Source organism: Scyliorhinus torazame, chromosome 4 (assembly GCF_047496885.1).
Source record: "Scyliorhinus torazame isolate Kashiwa2021f chromosome 4, sScyTor2.1, whole genome shotgun sequence".
Taxonomy (NCBI): domain Eukaryota; kingdom Metazoa; phylum Chordata; class Chondrichthyes; order Carcharhiniformes; family Scyliorhinidae; genus Scyliorhinus; species Scyliorhinus torazame.
The window spans coordinates 17,886,456-17,906,883 of NC_092710.1; the positions used below are offsets into that span (position 1 = coordinate 17,886,456).

The window sequence follows — 20,428 nt, forward strand, 5'->3', positions numbered from 1 at the left end:
TTACATAGAGTACTCCCAGATGGCCTGTTGAGCGCAGGGCAACATGCGTGGCGTCTATTACCCCCTGGACCTGGGGCATCCCGGCGATGGTGGAGAAACCTGTTGCCCGGGCAACTTGCTGGCCTGGTCCATGTCAAAATTGATGTCGTTTTCCGCCCGGGCAAACAGGGCATCCGTGACCTGTCGGATGTACCTGTGGGCTGCGACCTGTGAGATGCCACACAGGTCCCGCTTGAGCCCTGGAATGATCCTGAGGCGTAACAATTCAGTGCTGCAGTGACATTTACAGCCACTGGGAGCGGGTGTCCTCCTCCAGGGGAGCACGGTAGCACAGTGGTTAGCACCGTTGCTTCACAGCTCCAGGGTCCCAGGTTCGATTCCCGGCTTGGGTCACTGTCTGTGCGGAGTTTGCACTTTCTCCCCGTGTCTGCGTGGGTTTCCTCCGGGTGCTCCGGTTTCCTCCCACAGTCCAGAGACGTGCAGGTTAGGCAGATTGGCCATGACAAATTGCTCTTCATGTCCAAAAAGGTTGGGTTGGGTGGGGTTACTGGGTTAGGGTGGGGGTGTGGGCTTAGGTAGGGTTCTCTTTCCAAGGGCCACTGCAGACTCGATGGGCCGAATGGCCTCCTTCTGCACTGTGAATTCTATGATTCCATGTGGTGCCACATCTGCGAGGACATGGCACAGATGCCGCACTGTCGCCTTGTTAAGGTAGAGCCTCCAGTAGCACACGCTGTCTCATCTGCTTGAATGACCGGCGACGCCTAAACACCCTGGGTCCCTCCCTGGCCTGACAGGTTCCAGGTCCTCAGGATGTGGGACGGGGTCCGGCACATGATCTGCGCCTCGAGCATCTGCCAGCAGCACCACTAGGGCAAGTTCTGGGTCCAAAACCCCTGCCATAGTGTTAAATATCTGTAAGGCATTGGGAGAGGGTGTCAGACTGGCAGACAGTGGTGGCTCCAACCCCCCATTGATCCCCACCCCCTCACCCGGAACACCCTGCCCACGCACACCCGGTGGCAGGGGGCTTCCCTCACTGGATTCTCGACCCTGTACCCTGGACACCCGCTCATAACATCGCCTGGACCAGACGCTGGGCCCCTCCCTGTGGCTCTTGCCCACCCTCCGGTTGTGGACTTACCCCCGAAGCTGTGACACATCCCTGGGTGTTCGGATGTTGGTTGCAGTGTGTGGTGTTGCCTCCTGCAGTATTCAGGCACAGTGTCCAGGCATTGCGGTCTGATTGGAATGCTAGGCAATGACTCCCACAGGCTACATGGCCCGCCCACCCATGGGAATCCACTTGGGTTGTGTGAAGTGCCCACTTAACCACGATTGCCAATTCCCAATTAGCGATAGCCTTCAGTCGCACAGCCGGAGGCCTCGGCAGTCGGTGGGTGTTATGGGTGGTCATTGGGGCAGATGGGCAGGGACAAGGGTTGTCCCCAGAATGGGTACTCACGATCCATGGGTTGGCATGGTGGTGCTGCGAGCGGTTGCCCCCCGGTTGCCCCCAATGCCTCAACCCCACCCTCCCATGGCGGCCCCCTCTTCCCCCCCCCCCCCCCTCCCCGAGCAATGGGGCGGCAAGCCCAGCGCCCGGGCTCTTTGCCTGTGAGCAAAGATGGTTACTCACCTCCTTGGCTTCCCACAGAAGCACTTTTTTAAAAAGGAGTACTAATCGGCTCCAGCCTGACCACTTGCTGGGAGGCGGCTGGATCACGGGGTCACTCCCGTTAATTGTATGGAAATGGGGCTTAAGTGGCGCTGGAGGGTGTGCAGAGGAGATTCACTAGGTTAATCCCAGAGCTGAAGGGGTTGGATTACGAGGAGAGGTTGAGTAGACTGGGACTGTACTCGTTGGAATTTAGAAGGATGCGGGGGGATCTTATGGAAACATATAAGATTATGAAGGGAATAGATAGGATAGATGCGGGCAGGTTGTTTCCACTGGCGGGTGAAAGCAGAACTAGGGGGCATAGCTTCAAAATAAGGGGAAGTAGATTTAGGACTGAGTTTAGGAGGAAATTCTTCACCCAAAGGGTTGTGAATCTATAGAATTCCTTGCCCAGTGAAGCAGTAGAGGCTCCTTCATTAAATGTTTTTAAGATAAAGATGGATAATTTTTTGAAGAATAAAGTGATTAAGGGTTATGGTGTTCGGGCGGGAAAGTGGAGCTGAGTCCACAAAAGATCAGCCATGATCTCATTGAATGGTGGGGCAGGCTCGAGGGGCCAGGTGGCCTACTCCTGCTCCAAGTTCTTATGCTCTTATGATAATTAGTTTCTCGTCAATTGTGTCACCATTGGAAGCCATGCCTTCAGCTACCCGGGCCTGAAGTTCTAGTCTACAATTCCCTTTCTAAACCTCTCCAGCTCTCTGTCTCTTCTTCTCCAGGACACTCCTTAAAACACCCCTCTTTACCAAACTTCTGTTCACGAGCTCAGGTATCTCCTTAATTCAATGTCAAATTTTTATTTGGTTAAGTTTTCCAGGAAGTGCCGTGGGACCTGTTCGCTATGGTAAAGGTACTGCTTTTTTCCTGAAGTTGTTGTTCACGGCAATGGAAGTGTGGTGAATTACCATCGACTCCAACTGGCTCCGAATAGGAAATTGCACTTGAGGCTTGAGGTGCACAACTCCCCCAGTTCAAAAGTTGAGCTTTGGTTGTACACTGGGAGCAGAAACCCAGCAATTCCCGCCTTAGCATCTTGCGAAAGAATGTATTCCGGGGCTTCTTGTATCCTGCGGTGACGCCTGCTGCAAAAATACTCGAGTGCAAATCCCTGTCGAAGTCAGGATGGGACTCGGCATCACCTTAGAGGTTGCAAAGAGGATGGAGGAAAATTGAATTCTAAATTGTGTTTCGTGTTCTGTGTCTGCAGGAACTAACCAAATAGAAACGCGAGACCAATAGCAACCGTAGAGCCAGCGGAAAAGACCCTGAGAACCAGAGTATGAAGCCAAGGAAGAAACCATCCAAGGTCACGTCAGCAACATCTGCAGGGAAAGAGAATGTTGAAATGGGATACAGAGAGGTACAGAATGTAACTAAGTCAACAGAGAGTACATGAAAACCAAGAGGGACAGCAATTAGAAATCAGAGCGTGGCAAGAAAGAGTATTACAGACAGGACATGGGTTAATTTAAATAGAACTCATTTCTCCTCTTGCTTATAAACAGAGAAGTGTTTTGATTTCCTTCCCTCTTTATAGGCAGCAATATATTGGTGTGAGCCAATTTACAATTAATAACTTGCCAACAAACTCAAGATGGGATCAACTTTTTTTTGCGCCCGCTCAAAATTGCTGGAGGAGGGTTCACAATGACCCCCTTGCCTTCAGATAGTAAAGAGTACAGCACGCACCGAGAAAGCAAATCTTGTTTTACATGGGTTCCAGAGTCCCCAGTCAAAGTCCAGGTCAATCTGTTGAACACCAGTGCTGGACAGTTCATTTTTCCGGTGAGCCGATCTCGTCGGTGACGGTACAGAATTTCCCGCAGAAAGAGTGAAGGTAGGACAAAAGGAGAAAATGCTGGACAATCTCAGCAGCGTCTGTGGAGAGAGAAGGGAGCTAGCGATTCGAGTCTGGATGAATGTAGTTTGTCAAAGTGTAGATGGGGGCCCAGGTGCTGAATCTCGGCAGAGCTCATTGCCTGTTCGATAGTAAACAGCAGATCGAGCTTTTCAGTTCAAGCTGGAGTCCCATGTTACATGACTCGTGCCTCTCCACCATCTCTGACACAGGTCCAGAGTCTTCAGGATTGCCATTATGGGTCGAAAAGAATATTTGAGAGGCCATTCATTGTCTTTGTAGATTTTCCGTGTCTGCTGGCAGCCAGGGTTATCAAGTATGAAGGCCTTCGATGTAGCACCCTTTGAAGTAAGGATGTGCATTCCCCAGGGGTTGTTTGTCGGTTGTTTGTCAATCATAGAATTTGCAGTGCAGAAGGAGGCCATTCGGTCCATCGAGTCTGCACCGGCCCTTGCAAGAGCACCCTACCCAAGCCCACACCTCCACCCTATCCCAGTCACTCCACCTAACCATTTTGGACACTAAGGGCAATTTAGCATGGCCTATCCTCTTAACCTGCACATCTTTTGGACTGTGGGAGGAAACCGGAGCACCCGGAGGAAACCCACGCACACACCGGGGGAGAAGATGCAAACTCCGGACAGACAGTCAGTTAAGGCCAGACGTGAACCCAGGTCCTTGGCGCTGTGAGGCAGCGGTACTAACCAGTGTGCCACCATGCCACCCCAAAATATATTAAAAGTTACAGTGAAGTCCATCACAGTGAAAGAGATTGTGAAATAAGCAGAAAATGTGGAAAGTGGGAGGGTATAACTGCTGGGAAATGTCCCAATGATTGCTCTCTTCTTCCTTATGGTTTGGCCTTCATTCCTCAGGCCCCGACAGCAGCACGGATAAAATGAGGAAACCAGCAAGTTAAATCGCCTCCTCCCTGGAGTATGTGGGTAGGCAATGCTCATGTGCTATTGCATCAGGATTTCAAACCAGCTGTGGTTTTATACAAATAGTTAGCACTCCACTCCTTTGGCCACGCACCCATTTTAAGGGAATGGACACATGTGGCGTATACAGAGCAAGCTAACCTCAAGCTCGATCACTTGCCTGTGCTGAGTTCATGATCAGTGGTAATGTCGTGACAACCCATTAGTTGTCTGGAGAACTATGATGTCGGGCAGACTTTAAAGTTTGCAGATGGCTCAAAATTTGGAATTGTTATGAACTGGCAGGAGGACAGGGATAGACTTCAAGTGGGAACGACTGGTCAATGAAAAAGGCAGACAAGTAACAGATGACATTTAATGCAGGGAAGTGTGACGTGGTCCATTTTGGAAGGCATAACACGGAGAGAGAGATAATATAAAATAAAGGCTGGGATTCTCCCCTACCCGGCGGGGCGGGGGGTTCCGGCGTTATGGAGTGGCGGGAACCACTCCGGCGTCGCGTCGCCCCAAAGGTGTGGAATTCTCCGCACCTTTAGGGGCCAAGCCCTCACCTTGAGGGGCTAGGCCCGCGCAGGAGTGGTTTCCGCCCCGCCGGCTGGCGGGAAAGGCTTTTGGCGCCACGCCAGCCGGCGGCGAAAGGACTTAGCTGGGCGACGCATGCGCGGGAGCGTCAGCGGCCGCTCACGGCATCCCCGCGCATGCGCAGGGGAGGGGGTCTCTACCGCTTCCGCCATAGTGAAGACCATGGCGAAGGCGGAAGAAAAAGAGTGCCCCCACGGCACAGGCCCGCCCGCCGATCGGTGGGCCACGATCGCGGGCCAGGCCACCGTGGGGGCACCCCCTGGGTCCAGATCGCCCCGCGCCCCCCCCCCCAGGACCCCGAAGCCCGCCTGCGCCGTCTGCTCCCGCCGGTAAGGTAGGTGGTTCAATCCACGCCGGCTGGCGAGGGTTGACAGCGGCGGGACGTCGGCCCATCGCGGGTCGGAGAATCGCCGGGGGAGCCCGCCGACCGGCGCGATTCCCGCCCCCGCCGATTCTCTGGTAGCGGAGAATTCGGGACACGGCGGGGGCGAGATTCACGCCAGCCCCCGGCGATTCTCCGACCCGGCGGGGGGGTCGAAGAATCGTGCCCAATGTTGTAAAAGGGGTGCAGAAGGAGAGGGATCTGGGGATATCGGTGCCCAAATTATTGAAAGTGGCAGGACAGGTTAAGAGAGTGATTAGTAAGGCACACGCACAGGATCCTGAACTATATAAACACCCTGTAGTATGTTGGGGCAAGGTTGGTCTATGCAAGCTGGTTTAGAAGAGTTAAGAAGGCTGCCTTAGTTCATTGAAAAACAACCTTTGATTCAGAGTCCACAACTAAAACAACTGTAATAGTCTCTCTACACTAAGGTTGCAGAGATCGGGAGAGCTGTGGGGGATGGAGGAGGTTACAGAGCTAGGGAGGGTTTTGGGACTGGTGGAGGTAACAGAGATAGGGAGTGTTGTTCGGCCTCCCCGAACAGGTGCAGGAATGTGGTGACTAGGGGCTTCTCACAGTAACTTCATTGAAGCCTACTTGTGACAATAAGCATTTATTATTATTATTATTATTATAGGGACTGGAGGAGGTGACAGAGATGGGAAGAGTTGTAGGGCTGGAGGAGGTTACAAAGATAGGGAGGGGTGTAAGGACAGGAGGAGGTTACAGAGATAGGGAGGGTTGTAAGGACAGGAGGGGGTTACAGAGACAGGGAGGATTGTTGGGGCTGCAGGAGGGTACAGAGACAGGGAGGGTTGTCGGGGCTGGAGGAGGTTACAGAGATGGGGAGGGTTGTAGGGGCTGGAGGAGGTTACAGAGACAGGGAGGGTTGCCGGGCTGGAGGAGGATACAGAGATAGGGAGGGTTGTAGGGGCTGGAGGAGGTTACAGAGATAGGGAGCGTTGTAAGGAGCGGAGGGGGTTACAGTGATAGGGAGGATTGTAAGGACAGGAGGGGGTTACAGTGATAGGGAGAGTTGTAAGGACAGGAGGGGGTTACAGTGATAGGGAGGGTTGTAAGGACAGAAGGAGGTTACAGTGATAGGGAGAGTTGTAAGGACAGGAGGGGGTTACAGTGATAGGGAGGGTTGTAAGGACAGAAGGAGGTTTCAGTGATAGGGAGAGTTGTAAAGACAGGAGGGGGTTACAGTGATAGGGAGAGTTGTAAAGACAGGAGAGGGTTACAGTGATAGGGAGGCTTGTAAGGACAGGAGGAGGTTACAGAGATAGGGAGAGTTGTAAGGACAGAAGGAGGTTTCAGTGATAGGGAGAGTTGTAAAGACAGGAGAGGGTTACAGTGATAGGGAGGCTTGTAAGGACAGGAGGAGGTTACAGAGATAGGGAGAGTTGTAAGGACAGGAGGAGGTTACAGTGATAGCGAGTGTTGTAAGGACAGGAGGGGGTTACAGTGATAGGGAGAGTTGTAAGGACAGGAGGGGGTTACAGTGATAGGGAGGGTTGTAAGGACAGGAGGGGGTTACAGTGATAGCGAGTGTTGTAAGGACAGGAGGGGGTTACAGTGATAGGGAGGGGAGTAAAGCCAGGAGGCGGTTACAGTGATTGGGAGGGTTGTAAGGACAGGAGGGGGTTACAGTGATTGGGTTGTAAAGACAGGAGAGGGTTACAGTGATTGGGTTGTAAGGACAGGAGGGGGTTACAGTGATGGGGTTGTATGGGCTGAAACCGGGGAGTTATATTGCAGCAGAGGTCAGCCAGCAGAGGGCACAAGAATAGAAAAGCAGAATAATGGAACAGTGTAGTGCAGGAGGCCACCTTCAAATCTGCACTGGCTCCTTCACGGAGCAATCAAGTTACTCCCACTCTTCCCTCACATCCCCACAATATTCGGTCCTTCAAGAATTAATCCAATTCTTTGTTGAATGCCATGATCGAATCTGAATTCACCATCCATTAGTGGGAAGACAATAAACAGCATTTCAGCATTGTTTTTCAACATCTGCTAATCACCACCTCATTGATAAAGCGAAGAATTTTGCAATGCAAGGTCTAAAACGGGAAGAGAGTCCATTTAGATATTTTGCATTTTACAAATAAGACCATTGAAATCACTGCATTTTCACTTCATAACTTCCGATCCCACTTGTTAACTTGTCTCTCCTGTTTACAAGAGTGAGCCGCCTGCCAAAAGGCAGAGAAAAACTGCAGGCACTTCCAGTCAAATAAGTGAGTACTCTTGAGTCTTATTTCAAACCAATTTTCCAGTTTGAGGGAAAGAAGCTTGAATTGTTTTAAATCAGCAAGGTGTTGGGGACTGAGAGTGGGGATCGAAATAGGGTGGGGACTCTGGAGCGAAGCACTGCATAGGGTCAACTCCACCTCCACGTGCGCAAGGCTCGGCCTGACGCAACTAAAAGTGGTACATAGAGCCCACTTAACAAGAACCCGTATGAGTAGGTTCTTCCCGGAGGTGGAGGATAGATGTGAACGGTGCCAAGGAGGCCCGGCCAACCACGCCCACATGTTCTGGTCTTGCCCCAGACTCGTGGAGTACTGGACAGCCTTATTTAATGCAGTGTCCAAAGTGGTGGGGGTGAGGGTGGAGCCATGCCCGAAAGTGGCGGTCTTCGGGGTTTCAGACCAGCCAGATCTATTCCTGGGGAGGAGGGCGGATGCCCTTGCCTTTGCCTCCCTGATCGCCCGCCATAGAATCCTGTTCTGCTGGCGGTCAGCAGCACCACCCAAAGCTGCAGACTGGCTGTCCGACCTCTCGGAATCTCTCCAAATGGAGAAATCAAATTCACCACCCAAGGGGCAGACGACAGCTTCCACAGAACGTGGGAGCCATTCACCCAATTGTTCCGGGACCTGTTTGTGGCCAACAAACAAGCAGAAGAATAGCCAGGTAGCCAAGAAGCAGGGGAGAGTAGCCAAAGCATGAGAGGGAGAGATAGACCGGGAGGTGGGGGGTGGGGACAGCTAAATCTACGAGGAAGGAAAGGTGAGCCGGGGGGGGGGGGGGGGGGGGAGGGGGGGGTGGGGGGGGGGGCAGGAGCGGGGGGGGGCTGGCAGGAGCGGGGAGAGGGGGGGTAGAGGGAAGAGACTGGGAACAATAGAGGAGAGCCAGGGAGGGGGGAGGCGGGAAACGTTAACAAACTTAACGTCCAAAGGAACAGAGAAAACGGGGAAGGACGGGAGGGCCGCAGAAGCGGAAGTGCGCAGAAGCGGAACGCGACGACAACGGCAGCGAACTCCGTCTGGGAGAAGCAAGGGACGACAACACCACGAACAGATGCCTACTTATGTGTGTAAATAATTTTGCCAAGTGTACAGAGCTGCTGCTGTTGAGCGGGGGCATAATACCGTCCGATGGCTTCTCAGGGAAAATTAAAACGTCAGCAGCAGCGACCAGTAGAGGAGTGGGGGTGAGTGCTCCGTTGGGAGGGTGTAGGAAGACTGAGGCACATGGGGTCACGTCTAGTCAATTGCTATTGTATATTCTCTTTTTGCACTATGTTAATGTTCACTCTATTTTGCTGTGTTAGGCTTATTACCATTTATTATGAAAAACTTTGCAAAACTTTAATAACAAAATATTTTTTTTAAAAGAGTGTAGATTGGTGGTGGTAGACTTTGCCCCTCAGGGACCTAGAGTCAAGATCCAGCACAAGACCGAGATGATGAGGGGCTCCCGCCTCTATAGTAAAAGTCACCATAGTCCCAGATGATCACAGGCTGTTTTCCCCTTTGAGGGGGAGAGCTAATGGTGGGGATTTAACCTGAGGGTCTCCACACCTCAGGCGAGGGGCAAGAACGACAAGGCAGAACCTTCATGGATAACCTTTATAGGTCGGTGTTAATTTGCTCCGTGAATACAATCCCACTGTGAAGCTGAGGGAGTTATCGATGTGGAGAGTCTAAACTTCCAGCCCACTGAAGCTTATTCACCTCATGGCAACTATGTTCGGTATTTTTCCCCAGAGCTGCCTGACACGCAGATTAATCTCGTCATTTATCATCCTTTGTGTCAAATAGTGACTTTTGGTACCTGTTCAGAACTTAACTTTCATTTGGGCTTGTAATTAGGACAGAAAAACAAAAAATACTGGAAATACTCAGCCGATCCGATTGAATATGAGGGTGAGACAAGCTGCGAGTTAATGGGGGCAGACGTTTCCGTCCCTTCCTGCTGCTGGGATCTTCTGGTTTTGCCTCCGCCCATGCAGCGGCTTCCCCCGGCGGCACGGCCAGCGAGCTACACAAATTACCCTTAACTTCAGCGGGACTGAAAGATCCCACTGGTGAACGTTTCAGGTCAATGACCCTTCACCAGAACCCTGAAGAAGAGGCAGTGACAGGAAACGTTAATTCTGTTTTTCCATGGAGGGCCCATATGGCAGCCCACTGGATGACATCATGGCCGAATCAGATTTCATTTGCGATTTCCCTGCAGCATCCGCTACATTTACTGAGCTACCAGTTTCTGAGCTAAAGAGAAAGGTTTCATAGTGGGCAAAAGAATCTCGGGTCATTTATCGTAAATCAGAGATAACAGCTCGTTGCGTGATGGCCCAGACCATTACAGTAACTCATGCTCTTTACGAAATGGTTTCTGAACAGATCCCAGACACAAGAAGGTGAAGGAGGCCACTGCGAAGACTGCTCGGTGGAAACCACTACCCCAGAGAACCAGAGACTACATTGCTGCAACAGTCGACATAGCTGTGTAGTATGTACTCAATCAGTTACCAATGTGTTCAGTTGACTGTAAGATGTTTCATGAATGGCTTGGATTTATTGAATGAAGAACTGTGGTGCTCAACGAGGCTGATACCAAAGCCAAAAGATAAAGCTTGGGGTTGGGACGGTGGCCTGACTAGAGACGTTGAAAATTCTGAAAGCATTTGCTATGGTAGCTGGAGCGAAGAAGCTTTCACTATTTGTGGGAGGCCAAAACCAATTGCCATCAATATAAGATGGCCACTAAAAAACCCAATGGAGAATTCAGGAGCAAGATCTTTACCCAGAGATTGCTGAGAATTGAACTCCCTTCCGATGGGAGTATGAGGTGAACAGTGTGGATGTATTTAATGGGGGAGGAAAGCGGGATAAAACACATGAGGGAGAAAAGAATAGGCGTTGATGGGGTGAGATGGAGAGGGGTGGTGTGGGTGCAGGTTGGTGTGGAGCACCGGCCCTTTGGGGTCACATAGTCTTTCTGCGCTATCCACTCTATTCTATATCATGAAGCATTTTCCACTTCAGACACCCAGGGGTAATTCTCCCCCCTCCCCCCCAACTCCATACTTGCCTCGCCACACAATACCAACCCTTCTACAGTGTAGATTAATGCAAAGTAAAGCTCTCTCTACCCTCCACTGCCCCACCACAAAATCCCAAGTCGAGGATAGCGTGGTGTTAGTGGGCCCATAACCAAGTGGTAGTTTGAGATTTTATGTTCAGTTTAGAAAGCTATGATCAGCCAAAGTGGTAACCTTGAAGCTGTCACAGAACCATAACAAACACAAGTAGGCCATTCAGCCTGTCATGGCTGTTCTGGCCCCCTGAAGGAATAATTCATCTGGTGCCACCCCCCTGCATATCTTTCCTCTTCAGATAATGTCGCAATTCCCTTTTGCAAGCATCGATTGAACCTTCATCCACCGCACCCTCAGGCAGTGCATTCCAGATCCTACCCACTCACTGTGCGAACAGGTTTTTCCTCATAACGCCAGCGCTTCTTTTGCCAGTCACCTTTAATCTGTGCTCACTTGTTCTCAATCCTTCCACCAACGGGAACAGTTTCTCCCCTGTCTACTCTGCCCAGATTCCTGATGATTTTGAACAGCACTCCCAAATCTCCTCTCAACCTTATCCTCTAAGAATAGTCAAAACCTCCAGTCTTTCTTCGTAACTGAGGTTCCTCATCGTTGCTCCCATTCTCGTGAATCTTTTCTACGCTCGCTCTCATTTCTTCACATCCGCCCTAAAGTGTGGTGCTCAGAACTGGACGCAAGGTTCCAGTTATAATAATAATAATAACCTTTTTATTGAAGTTACTGTGAAAAGCCCCTAGTCGCCCCATTCAGGCGCCTGTTCGGGTAAGCTGGTAAGGGAATTGAACCCGCACTGCTGGCCTTGTTCTGCATCACAAACCAGCTGTCTAGCCCACTGAGCTAAACCAGCCTCTACCAATGTTTTATACAAGTTTAACCACTTCCTTGCTCGTGCTGTAATAATGAAGCCCCACAATGCTATAAGCTTTATCAACTGTTCTCTCCCATCTCCGCCCGGCTAATCTTTGCTCACATACCCCCCAGGTTCCTCTGTCCCTACACCCCCTTTACAATTGTACCCTTTATTTTATATTGTCGCTCCTACCAAAATGAATCATTTCATATTTCTCTAAATTCGGTTTCACCCACCACTTGTCTGCCCAGTGCACCAAATTCAGTCCTTCTGAAGTTTCATGCTATCCTCCTCCCAGTTCACAGTAGTTCCAAGTTTTGTATCGTTTTCAAATTTTAAATTGTTCCCTGTGCACCTCGGTGGATGTAGACCTTGTGTATATATATATATACATATATCAGGAAGAGCCAGGGTCCCAATAGCAAGACCTGGAGAATTCCATGACAAACATTTCTCCTGTCTTTGAAATATCCATTGGCTAATACTCTCTGTTTCCTGGCCTTCAGCCAATTTCGTACGCGTACCTCTATTGTGCCTTTTACTCCATGAGCTCTGACTCTTCTCGCAAGTCTATTGTGCAGCTTCGTGTCAAATGCCTTTTGGAACCACAACAGCATTACTCTCATCAACATGTCACCTCATCAAAAATCTCAGGCAAGTTTGTTAAACACAGTTTTCCCTCAACAGACCTGAGCAGTAATTAACCCATTTTGTTCTGAAATATCATTTCGAGAAGCCCTCCCACCATTGAGAATAAATTAAATGGCCTGTAAATAATAGGTGTACCTTTTTTTTTTAGGAAATATTTTATTGAGGCATTTATAATTTTAACACTTTTCAACAACAACATCCAACAGAGACAGAACCCACAATAAAATAACCATCACCCCCCCCCCCCCCCCCCCCCCCCCCCCACCCCCGCCCCTCCCCCGAACATAAACCCAACCAACATGGCTTATGAAAACACCGCCAGCCCTTCCCGGCCCTCCCGCCTTTGGTTTTCCGACCCTTATTCGTCCCTTTCATCCTCCCCCCCCCGACAGTCTAATTTTTCTCGAAGAAGTCGATGAACGCCTGCCACCTCCGAGCGATCTCCTGTAACGAACCCCTGAAGGCGAATTTTATTTTCTCAAGCCTGAGAACCTCCGCCATGTCGGTAACCCAAACCCCCGACTTTGGGGGCTCCGAATCCCTCCACCCCAGTAAAATCCGTCGCCGGGCCACCAGGGAAGCAAAGGCCTAAACGTCAGCCTCTCTCTCCCCCCCCCCCCCCCCTCACCCCCACTGGGCTTCCGGGTCTTCCAACACTCCAAAGATTCCCCCCCCCCCCACTGGGCTTCCGGGTCTTCCAACACTCCAAAGATCCCCCCCCCCCACTGGGCTTCCGGGTCTTCCAACACTCCAAAGATCGCCACCTCTGGACTCGGAGCCACCCTCCCTTGCAGGACCTCTGACATGATGTCCGCAAATCCCTGCCAAAAGCACCTCCGTCTCGGACACGTCCGCAACATGTGTACGTGATTCGCAGGACTTCCCCCACATCACCAGCACCTGTCCTCCACCTCCTCAAAGAACCTGCTCATTCGGGCCACAGTCATATGAGCCCTGTGGACCACCTTGAATTGGATCAGGCTGAGCCTGACACACGGCGAGGGCGCGTTAACTCACCGCAGGGCCTCCTCCCCCAACTCTTCTTCCCACTTTCTCTTCACCTCCGCTATTGGGGGCTCCCTCCCACTCCATCAGCTCCTTATAGATCTCCGAGACATTCCCCTCCCCAACTCCAGTTCTCAGCATTACCTTATCCTGTAGCCCCCTTTGCGAGAGGCGTGGAAAGCTCAAGACCTGCCTCTGTATAAAATCCCTCACTTGCAGGTACAGGCGTACCTTTTTTTGAACAGGGATGCTAACAGTTGCAATTCTCTGGTCCTCTGGCACCACCACTGAGCCTAAAGAAGACAGAAAAATTCTGCCAGCGCCTCTGCAATTTCCACTCTGACTTCCCTCAGAAACCTCGGAAGTATCTCATGCAGTCCCGGTGCCTTATCGTCTTTAAATACCGGAAACCTATCCCACACCTCATCCTTACACCCCCTCTTTCATTGTGACCTGGGCAGTATTTCCCTCCTTGGTAAAGACAGTTACAAAGTGCTCACCTGGTACCTAAGCCATCACGTATTCAATTAACTCAACAGAAACTGTTCCCAGTGACAGAAGGGTCGCTAACTGGAAGAGGCAGGTGAACAGAAATGATATAAGGGGGGAGAATGGGATCTGGAAGGTGCTGTCTGAAAGGGCAGCGGAAGCAAAATCCAAGAGTAACTTTCAAAACTTCTTGGGGAGAGAATTTGCACAGGGTGTGGAATGAGCACTGGGGAGAAGTGGAGCTTATTGGAAAGCATCGTCAAAGTGCTGGGATAGACACGATGACTGATCAACCTCCTGTGATTTTGTTTATTCCTTCATGGGGTGCGGGTGCCGTTGGTTGGGCCCACCATTTGCTGCCTATCCCTAATTTCTCTTGAACTGAGTGTCTCACTCGACCATTTCAGAGAGGCAGTTAAGAGTCAACTGCATCACTGTGGGTTCTGGTGGGTTCTCGAGTCACCCGTAGGCCAGACCGGGGTAATGGCTGCAGATTTCCCTCCCTAAAGGAATACCAGATAGGTTGTTTACGGCAATCAATGATGGTTAACGTTACTGACACTAGCTTTCTGTTCCTGAGTTATAAATTGAATTTAAACTCCACCAGCGGGCCTGGTGGGATTATGAACCCATGACCCCACAGTATTAGCCTGGATCTCAGGGTTCCGAGTCCTGCGATATTCCCACTGCGTCACTGCACTGCATCGTTCTGGCATTCTCTGAAACGATTGGATTAAAAGCCTAACTGATTCACTGATGTCTCTTTCGCGAAGAGAATGTGCTGTTCTCACCAGGCCTGGGCCTATAGGAGACTGGGTCATTCCTCTGAAGTGGGCCAGGGAATCACTTGGTTTGCAAATCAACACCACCCCCCCAGAGCCTTGGTGGCCACGAGGCGAACTAGGTGCTCGCCGAGGTGGTAAGATTTGGTGGGGGGTCCAGCTTTTAAAAAAAAGATGGGAATTAAAACCGGGCATTTGAATTAAAACCAAGACATCCTTACACTACAACTAAGGTGATTAAGTAGAGCAATGTTAAGCCGCAGTCAACACCCTACCTGATATGGGTGTGTTTGATGCTGACTGCATTCCTAGCGTGTGTCAGGGCCTCTGCAGCGGTATTTGCCCGAGACGAACCTTCAGCCAAGTGCCTTCTCCACAGCCCGTCCCAACCCTCCGACTCCTCCTAAATCCATGGAGTCGTAGAAAAATTACAGCACAGAATGAGGCCATTCAGCCCATCGAGTCTGCACCGACCCTCCGAAAGAGCACCCACTCCCCCGCCCTATCCCCGGAACCCCAGCTTACCTTTGGACACTTGGAGCAATTTATCATGGCCAATCCACCTAACCTGCACATCTTTGGACTGTGGGAGGAAACCGGAGCACCCGGAGGAAACCCACGCACACACGGGGAGGGCGTGCAGACTCCGCACAGACAGTGACCCAAGCCGGGAATCGGACCTGGGTCCCTGTGAGGCAGCAGTGCTACCGAGCCAACCCTCCGAGAACAGGCTGCTTGGAGTTAGTGTCAACCATTCTGGTTTCCATATGATAAAATGGGTCAAAAGAGGACTTGGGTAGGTGTCAAACAGATTTCAAAAGGCTAAGAGATTATCAAGAAATTCTGCACTCATTAGAACAGTTTGAAATAATGAAAGGGTTTGATGCAGTCAGCCTGCACTGGAAACCAGAACCAGGGACACAAAATGTAGAGAGTCACTAATTTCTCGAATGGGGAATTCCGGAATCATCCAGGGAATGGTGAGAATGTGGAACTGGCGACCACAGGGAGTTGTTGAGGTGAATAGCAGAAATGCTTTTAAGAAGGAAGCTGGGTAAACACGTGAGGGAGAAAGGAATAGATGGAGAGGTTGAAGGGGGAATGGGAGCAGGCTTGTGTGGAACATAACTACCAGCATAGAGCTGAAGGGCCTGGTTCTGTGCGGTAACTTCTTTGTAATCCCTTGCAACACTCACCTGTACGAGTAGGAAACCTCAGCAGTAGAGAGACACTGAGGAATGCTAGTGTGCTGGCTGCTTTCTATGTACCAGCGTGCGGCAGTCCTGTAATGTGGTCCAATTTACCAGTGGATACGATTCATCCAGACACGGTCATGCGACCAACATGTGAACTTTATTCAGAAAATGAGTTCAGCGTCCTTTTCCTAACTATCTTCTGGCTGAGGCAGGCAGTGAGGCCTGTGCCACGACCACTGACACAGTTGTGAAGGGCTGAGGGGGGTGAGGGGGGGCGGGGGGGGTGGGGGGGTGACCTCTCTGCTGGTGTCCGCCTCTCCAAATATTTCAGCCTTCTGCTCGCAGCGTTCAGCGGCTGAAGCAGCAGAGGTAGCAAGTCAGTTCCTGGGGAATGGTGGCTGGGTAATGTTGGAACCTGTGGTCAGTGCTTGAGGTGTTCATTGTCTTATGCCTGGGTCTCGTGGCTCGTCGCCCCATTCCGAACGGTCAGTATTCCAATCCCTGCATCACTCCTCTCTCCCTATCTGCCAAATTGCGGCTTTTTTAACTGCCGTGCTTTGATTCCCACAGCAATTCATTGCCGCAGAAGGGTTCCAAAAGAGACGCCAGTGAGGAGCATCTGAGCCAGCTGAGACAAAGGTAATTGTGGCGCTCGGATCCTTGCACATGCAGCGTGCAGGTATGTAAGGTTTAGAGAATGAATTGCTCGCCTTGCAGCAGCGTTACGTTTCAAGTTACAAAAGCCACAGGAGGCACGGAGTAGGAGTTCCACCATTTTACAGAATATTTCAAAATCCATGTGGAGCAATTGAGCAAGAGCTCAAGTCCAAAGCTGAAATTGCCAGGCATCAGGGGGGAAACACCCACCGTCTCGCTCTTAGAGTCAATGAGGTGTCAGCCATTGGCTTATGTTGGTAAAACCCTCACCGCCGAACCGGGAAGTTTCAGGTTTGTGGAAACATTTAACCACCAAGTCCCGGTTGACCGTTCAGTGCAGTACCAAGGGAGTGCTGCACTGTCAGAGGGTCAGTACTGAGGGAGTGCTGCACTGTCAGAGGGCCAGTACTGAGGGAGTGCTGCACTGTCAGAGGGTCAGGACTGAGGGAGAGCTGCACTGTCGGAGGGTCAGTACTGAGGGACTGCTGCACTGTCAGAGGGTCAGTACTGAGGGAGTGCTGCACTGTCAGAGGGTCAGTACTGAGGGAGTGCTGCACTGTCAGAGGGTCAGTACTGAGGAGTGCTGCACTGTCAGAGGGTCAGTACTGAGGGAGAGCTGCACTGTCAGAGGGTCAGTACTGAGGGAGTGCTGCATTGTCAAAGGGTCAGTACTGAGCGAGTGCTGCACTGTCAGAGTCAGTACTGAGGGAGTGCTGCACTGTCAGAGCGTCAGTACTGAGGGAGTGCTGCACTGTCAGAGGGTCAGTACTGAGGGAGAGCCGCACTGTCAGGGTCAGTACTGAGGGAGTGCTGCACTGTCAGAGGGTCAGTACTGAGGAGTGCTGCACTGTCAGAGGGTTAGTACTGAGGGAGGGCTGTACTGTCAGAGGGTCAGTACTGAGGGAGTGCTGCACTGTCAGAGGGTGAATACTGAGGGAGTGCTGCATTGTCAGAGGGTCAGTACTGAGGGAGAGCTGCACTGTCAAAGGGTCAGTACTGAGGGAGAGCTGCACTGTCAGAGCTGCAGTCTTTCAATGACACTTCAATCCAAGTCCAGTCTGGTCTTTCAAGTGGATGGAAATGTTTATTGTGCTGTTCTGTTAAAGTGCAGGGGGGGAACTGCTCAAGCGTAGATAGGGGCCAATATTTATCCCTCAACTAGCATTCGTAAAAAGAGATGAGTTGATCATTAATCCTTTGAAGTTTGTGGAAGCTTGCAGTGCAGAAGCTGGCTGCTGCAAAACATCGAACAGTTAAATATCTGCCCATACACACTGTTCAGGCTCAAATGTAACACCACCGACAAGGTAGCAGAACCCGAGCACTTTGGGAACTCATGAACAGGACGAGGCCGTTCAGCTCCTTTGAGCCTATTACATAGGAGCAGGAGGCCGTTCAGCCCCTCGAACCTGATACACAGTACGAGGAGTAGGCCATTCAGCCTCCTCGAGCCTGTTGCACAGTAACCAGGAGGAAGCCATTCAGCCTCTTCTCGAACCTGTCACACAGGAACAGAAGGGACCATTCAGTTTCTTGGGGCTGCATTGCGCAATGTAACAAGATCATTGTTGATCTGTATTCTAACTGCATCTACTAAAGCAACAGGGTAGTTGTTATGGGGGACTTTAACTTTCCAAATATTGACTGGAAACGCTATAGTTCGAGTACTTTAGATGGGGCCGTTTTTGTCCAATGTGTACAGGAGGGTTTCCTGACAGTATGTAGATAGGCCAACGAGAGGCGAGGCCGTATTGAATTTGGTACTGGGTAATGAACCAGGACAGGTGTTAGATTTGGAGGTAGGTGAGCACTTTGGTGATAGTGACCACAATTCGATTACATTTACTTTCGTGATGGAAAGGTATATACCGCAGGGCAAGAGTTATATCTAGGGGAAAGGCAATTATGATGCGATGAGGCAAGACTTGGGATGCACCAGATGGGGAGGAAAACTGCAGGGGATGGGCACAATGGAAATGTGGAGCTTGTTCAAGGAACAGCTACTGCGTGTCCTTGATAAGTATATACCTGTCAGGCAGGGAGGAAGTGGTCGAGCAAGGGAACCGTGGTTTACTAAGGCAGTCGAAACACTTGTCAATTGGAAGAAGGAGGCTTATGTAAAGATGAGACATGAAGGTTCAGTAAGGGCGCTCGAGAGTTACAAGTTAGCTAGGAAGGACCTAAAGAGAGAGCTAAGAAGAGCCAGGAGGGGACATGAGAAGTCTTTGGCTGGTAGGATCAAGGATAATCCTAAAGCTTTCAAAAGATATGTCAGGAATAAAAGAATGACTAGGGTAAAAGTAGGGCCAGTCAAGGACAGTAGTGGGAAGTTGTGCTTGGAGTCCGAGGAGATAGGAGAGGTGCTGAATGAATATTTTTCGTCAGTATTCACACAGGAAAAAGACAATGTTGTCGAGGAGAATACTGAGATTCAGGCTACTAGACTAGAAGGGCTTGAGGTTCATAAGGAGGAGGTGTTAACAATTCTGGAAAGGGTGAAAATAGATAAGTCCCCAGGGCCGGATGGGATTTATCCTAGGATACTCTGGGAAGCTAGGGAGGAGATTGCTGAGCCTTTGGCTTTGATCTTTAAGTCATCTTTGTCAACAGGAATAGTGCCAGAAGACTGGAGGATAGCAAATGTTGTCCCCTTGTTGTCCCATAACTACAGACCAGTGAGCCTTACTTCTGTTGTGGGCAAAATCTTGGAAAGGTTTATAAGAGATAGGATGTATAATCATCTGGAAAGGAATAATTTGATTAGACATAGCCAACACGGTTTTGTGAATGGTAGGTCGTGCCTCACAAACCTTATTGAGTTCTTTGAGAAGGTGACCAAACAGGTGGATGAGGGTAAAGCAGTTGATGTGGTGTATATGGATTTCAGTAAAGCGTTTGATAAGGTTCCCCACGGTAGGCTACTGCAGAAAATACGGAAGCATGGGATTCAGGGAGATTTAGCAGTTTGGATCAGAAATTGGCTAGCTGGAAGAAGACAAGGGGTGGTGGTTGATGGGAAGTGTTCAGACTGGAGTCCAGTTACTAGTGGTGTACCACAAGGATCTGTTTTGGGGCCACTGCTGTTTGTCATTTTTATAAATGACCTGGAGGAGGGCGTAGAAGGATGGGTGAGTAAATTTGCAGATGACACTAAAGTCGGTGGAGTTGTGGAACGTGAGGAAGGATGTTACAAGTTACAGAGGGACATAGATAAGCTGCAGCGCTGGGCTGAGAGGTGGCAAATGGAGTTTAATGTGGAAAAGTGTGAGGTGATTCATTTTGGAAGGAATAACAGGAAGACAGAGTACTGGGCAAATGGCAAGATTCTTGGGAGTGTGGATGAGCAGAGAGATCTCGGTGTCCATGTACATAGATCCCTGAAAGTTGCCACTCGGGTTGAGAGGGTTGTTAAGAAGGCATACGGTGTGTTAGCTTTTATTGGTAGAGGGATTGAGTTTCGGAGCCATGAGGCCATATTGCAGCTGTACAAAACTCTGGTGCAGCCGCATTTGGAGTATTGCGTGCAATTCTGGTCGCCGCATTATAGGAAGGACGTGGAAGCATTGGAAAGGGTGCAGAGGAGATTTACCAGAATGTTGCCTGGTATGGAGGGAAGATCTTATGAGGAAAGGCTGAGGGACTTGAGGCTGTTTTCGTTAGAGAGAAGAAGGTTAAGAGGTGACTTAATTGAGGCATACAAGATTATCAGAGGATTGGATAGGGTGGACAGTGAGAGCCTTTTTCCTCGGATGGTGATGTCTAACACGAGGGGACATAGCTTTAAATTGAGGGGAGATAGATATAAGACAGATGTCAGAGGTAGGTTCTTTACTCAGAGAGTAGTAAGGGTGTGGAATGCCCTGCCTGCAACAGTAGTGGACTCGCCAACACTAAGGGTATTCAAATGGTCATTGGATAGACATATGGACAATAAGGGAATAGTGTAGATGGGCTTTAGAGTGGTTTCACAGGTCGGCGCAACATCGAGGGCCGAA

General features: G+C 50.4%; 1 protein-coding gene across 4 annotated transcripts in view; it reads left to right on the forward strand.

Annotated features, from left to right (window-relative positions):
- The window catches only part of LOC140410140 (centromere protein Q-like), a 70,563-nt gene that overhangs the window by 24,559 nt on the left and 25,576 nt on the right, over positions 1–20,428 (forward strand). For all 4 annotated transcript variants that reach the window (XM_072498093.1, XM_072498096.1, XM_072498094.1 and 1 more), the window contains exons 2-5: positions 2,889–3,041; positions 7,636–7,690; positions 10,085–10,193; positions 16,347–16,415. In XM_072498093.1, the coding sequence (XP_072354194.1) occupies positions 2,961–3,041; positions 7,636–7,690; positions 10,085–10,193; positions 16,347–16,415 (314 nt within the window). In that variant the 5' untranslated portion in view covers positions 2,889–2,960. The remainder of the gene's footprint in view (positions 1–2,888; positions 3,042–7,635; positions 7,691–10,084; positions 10,194–16,346; positions 16,416–20,428) is intronic.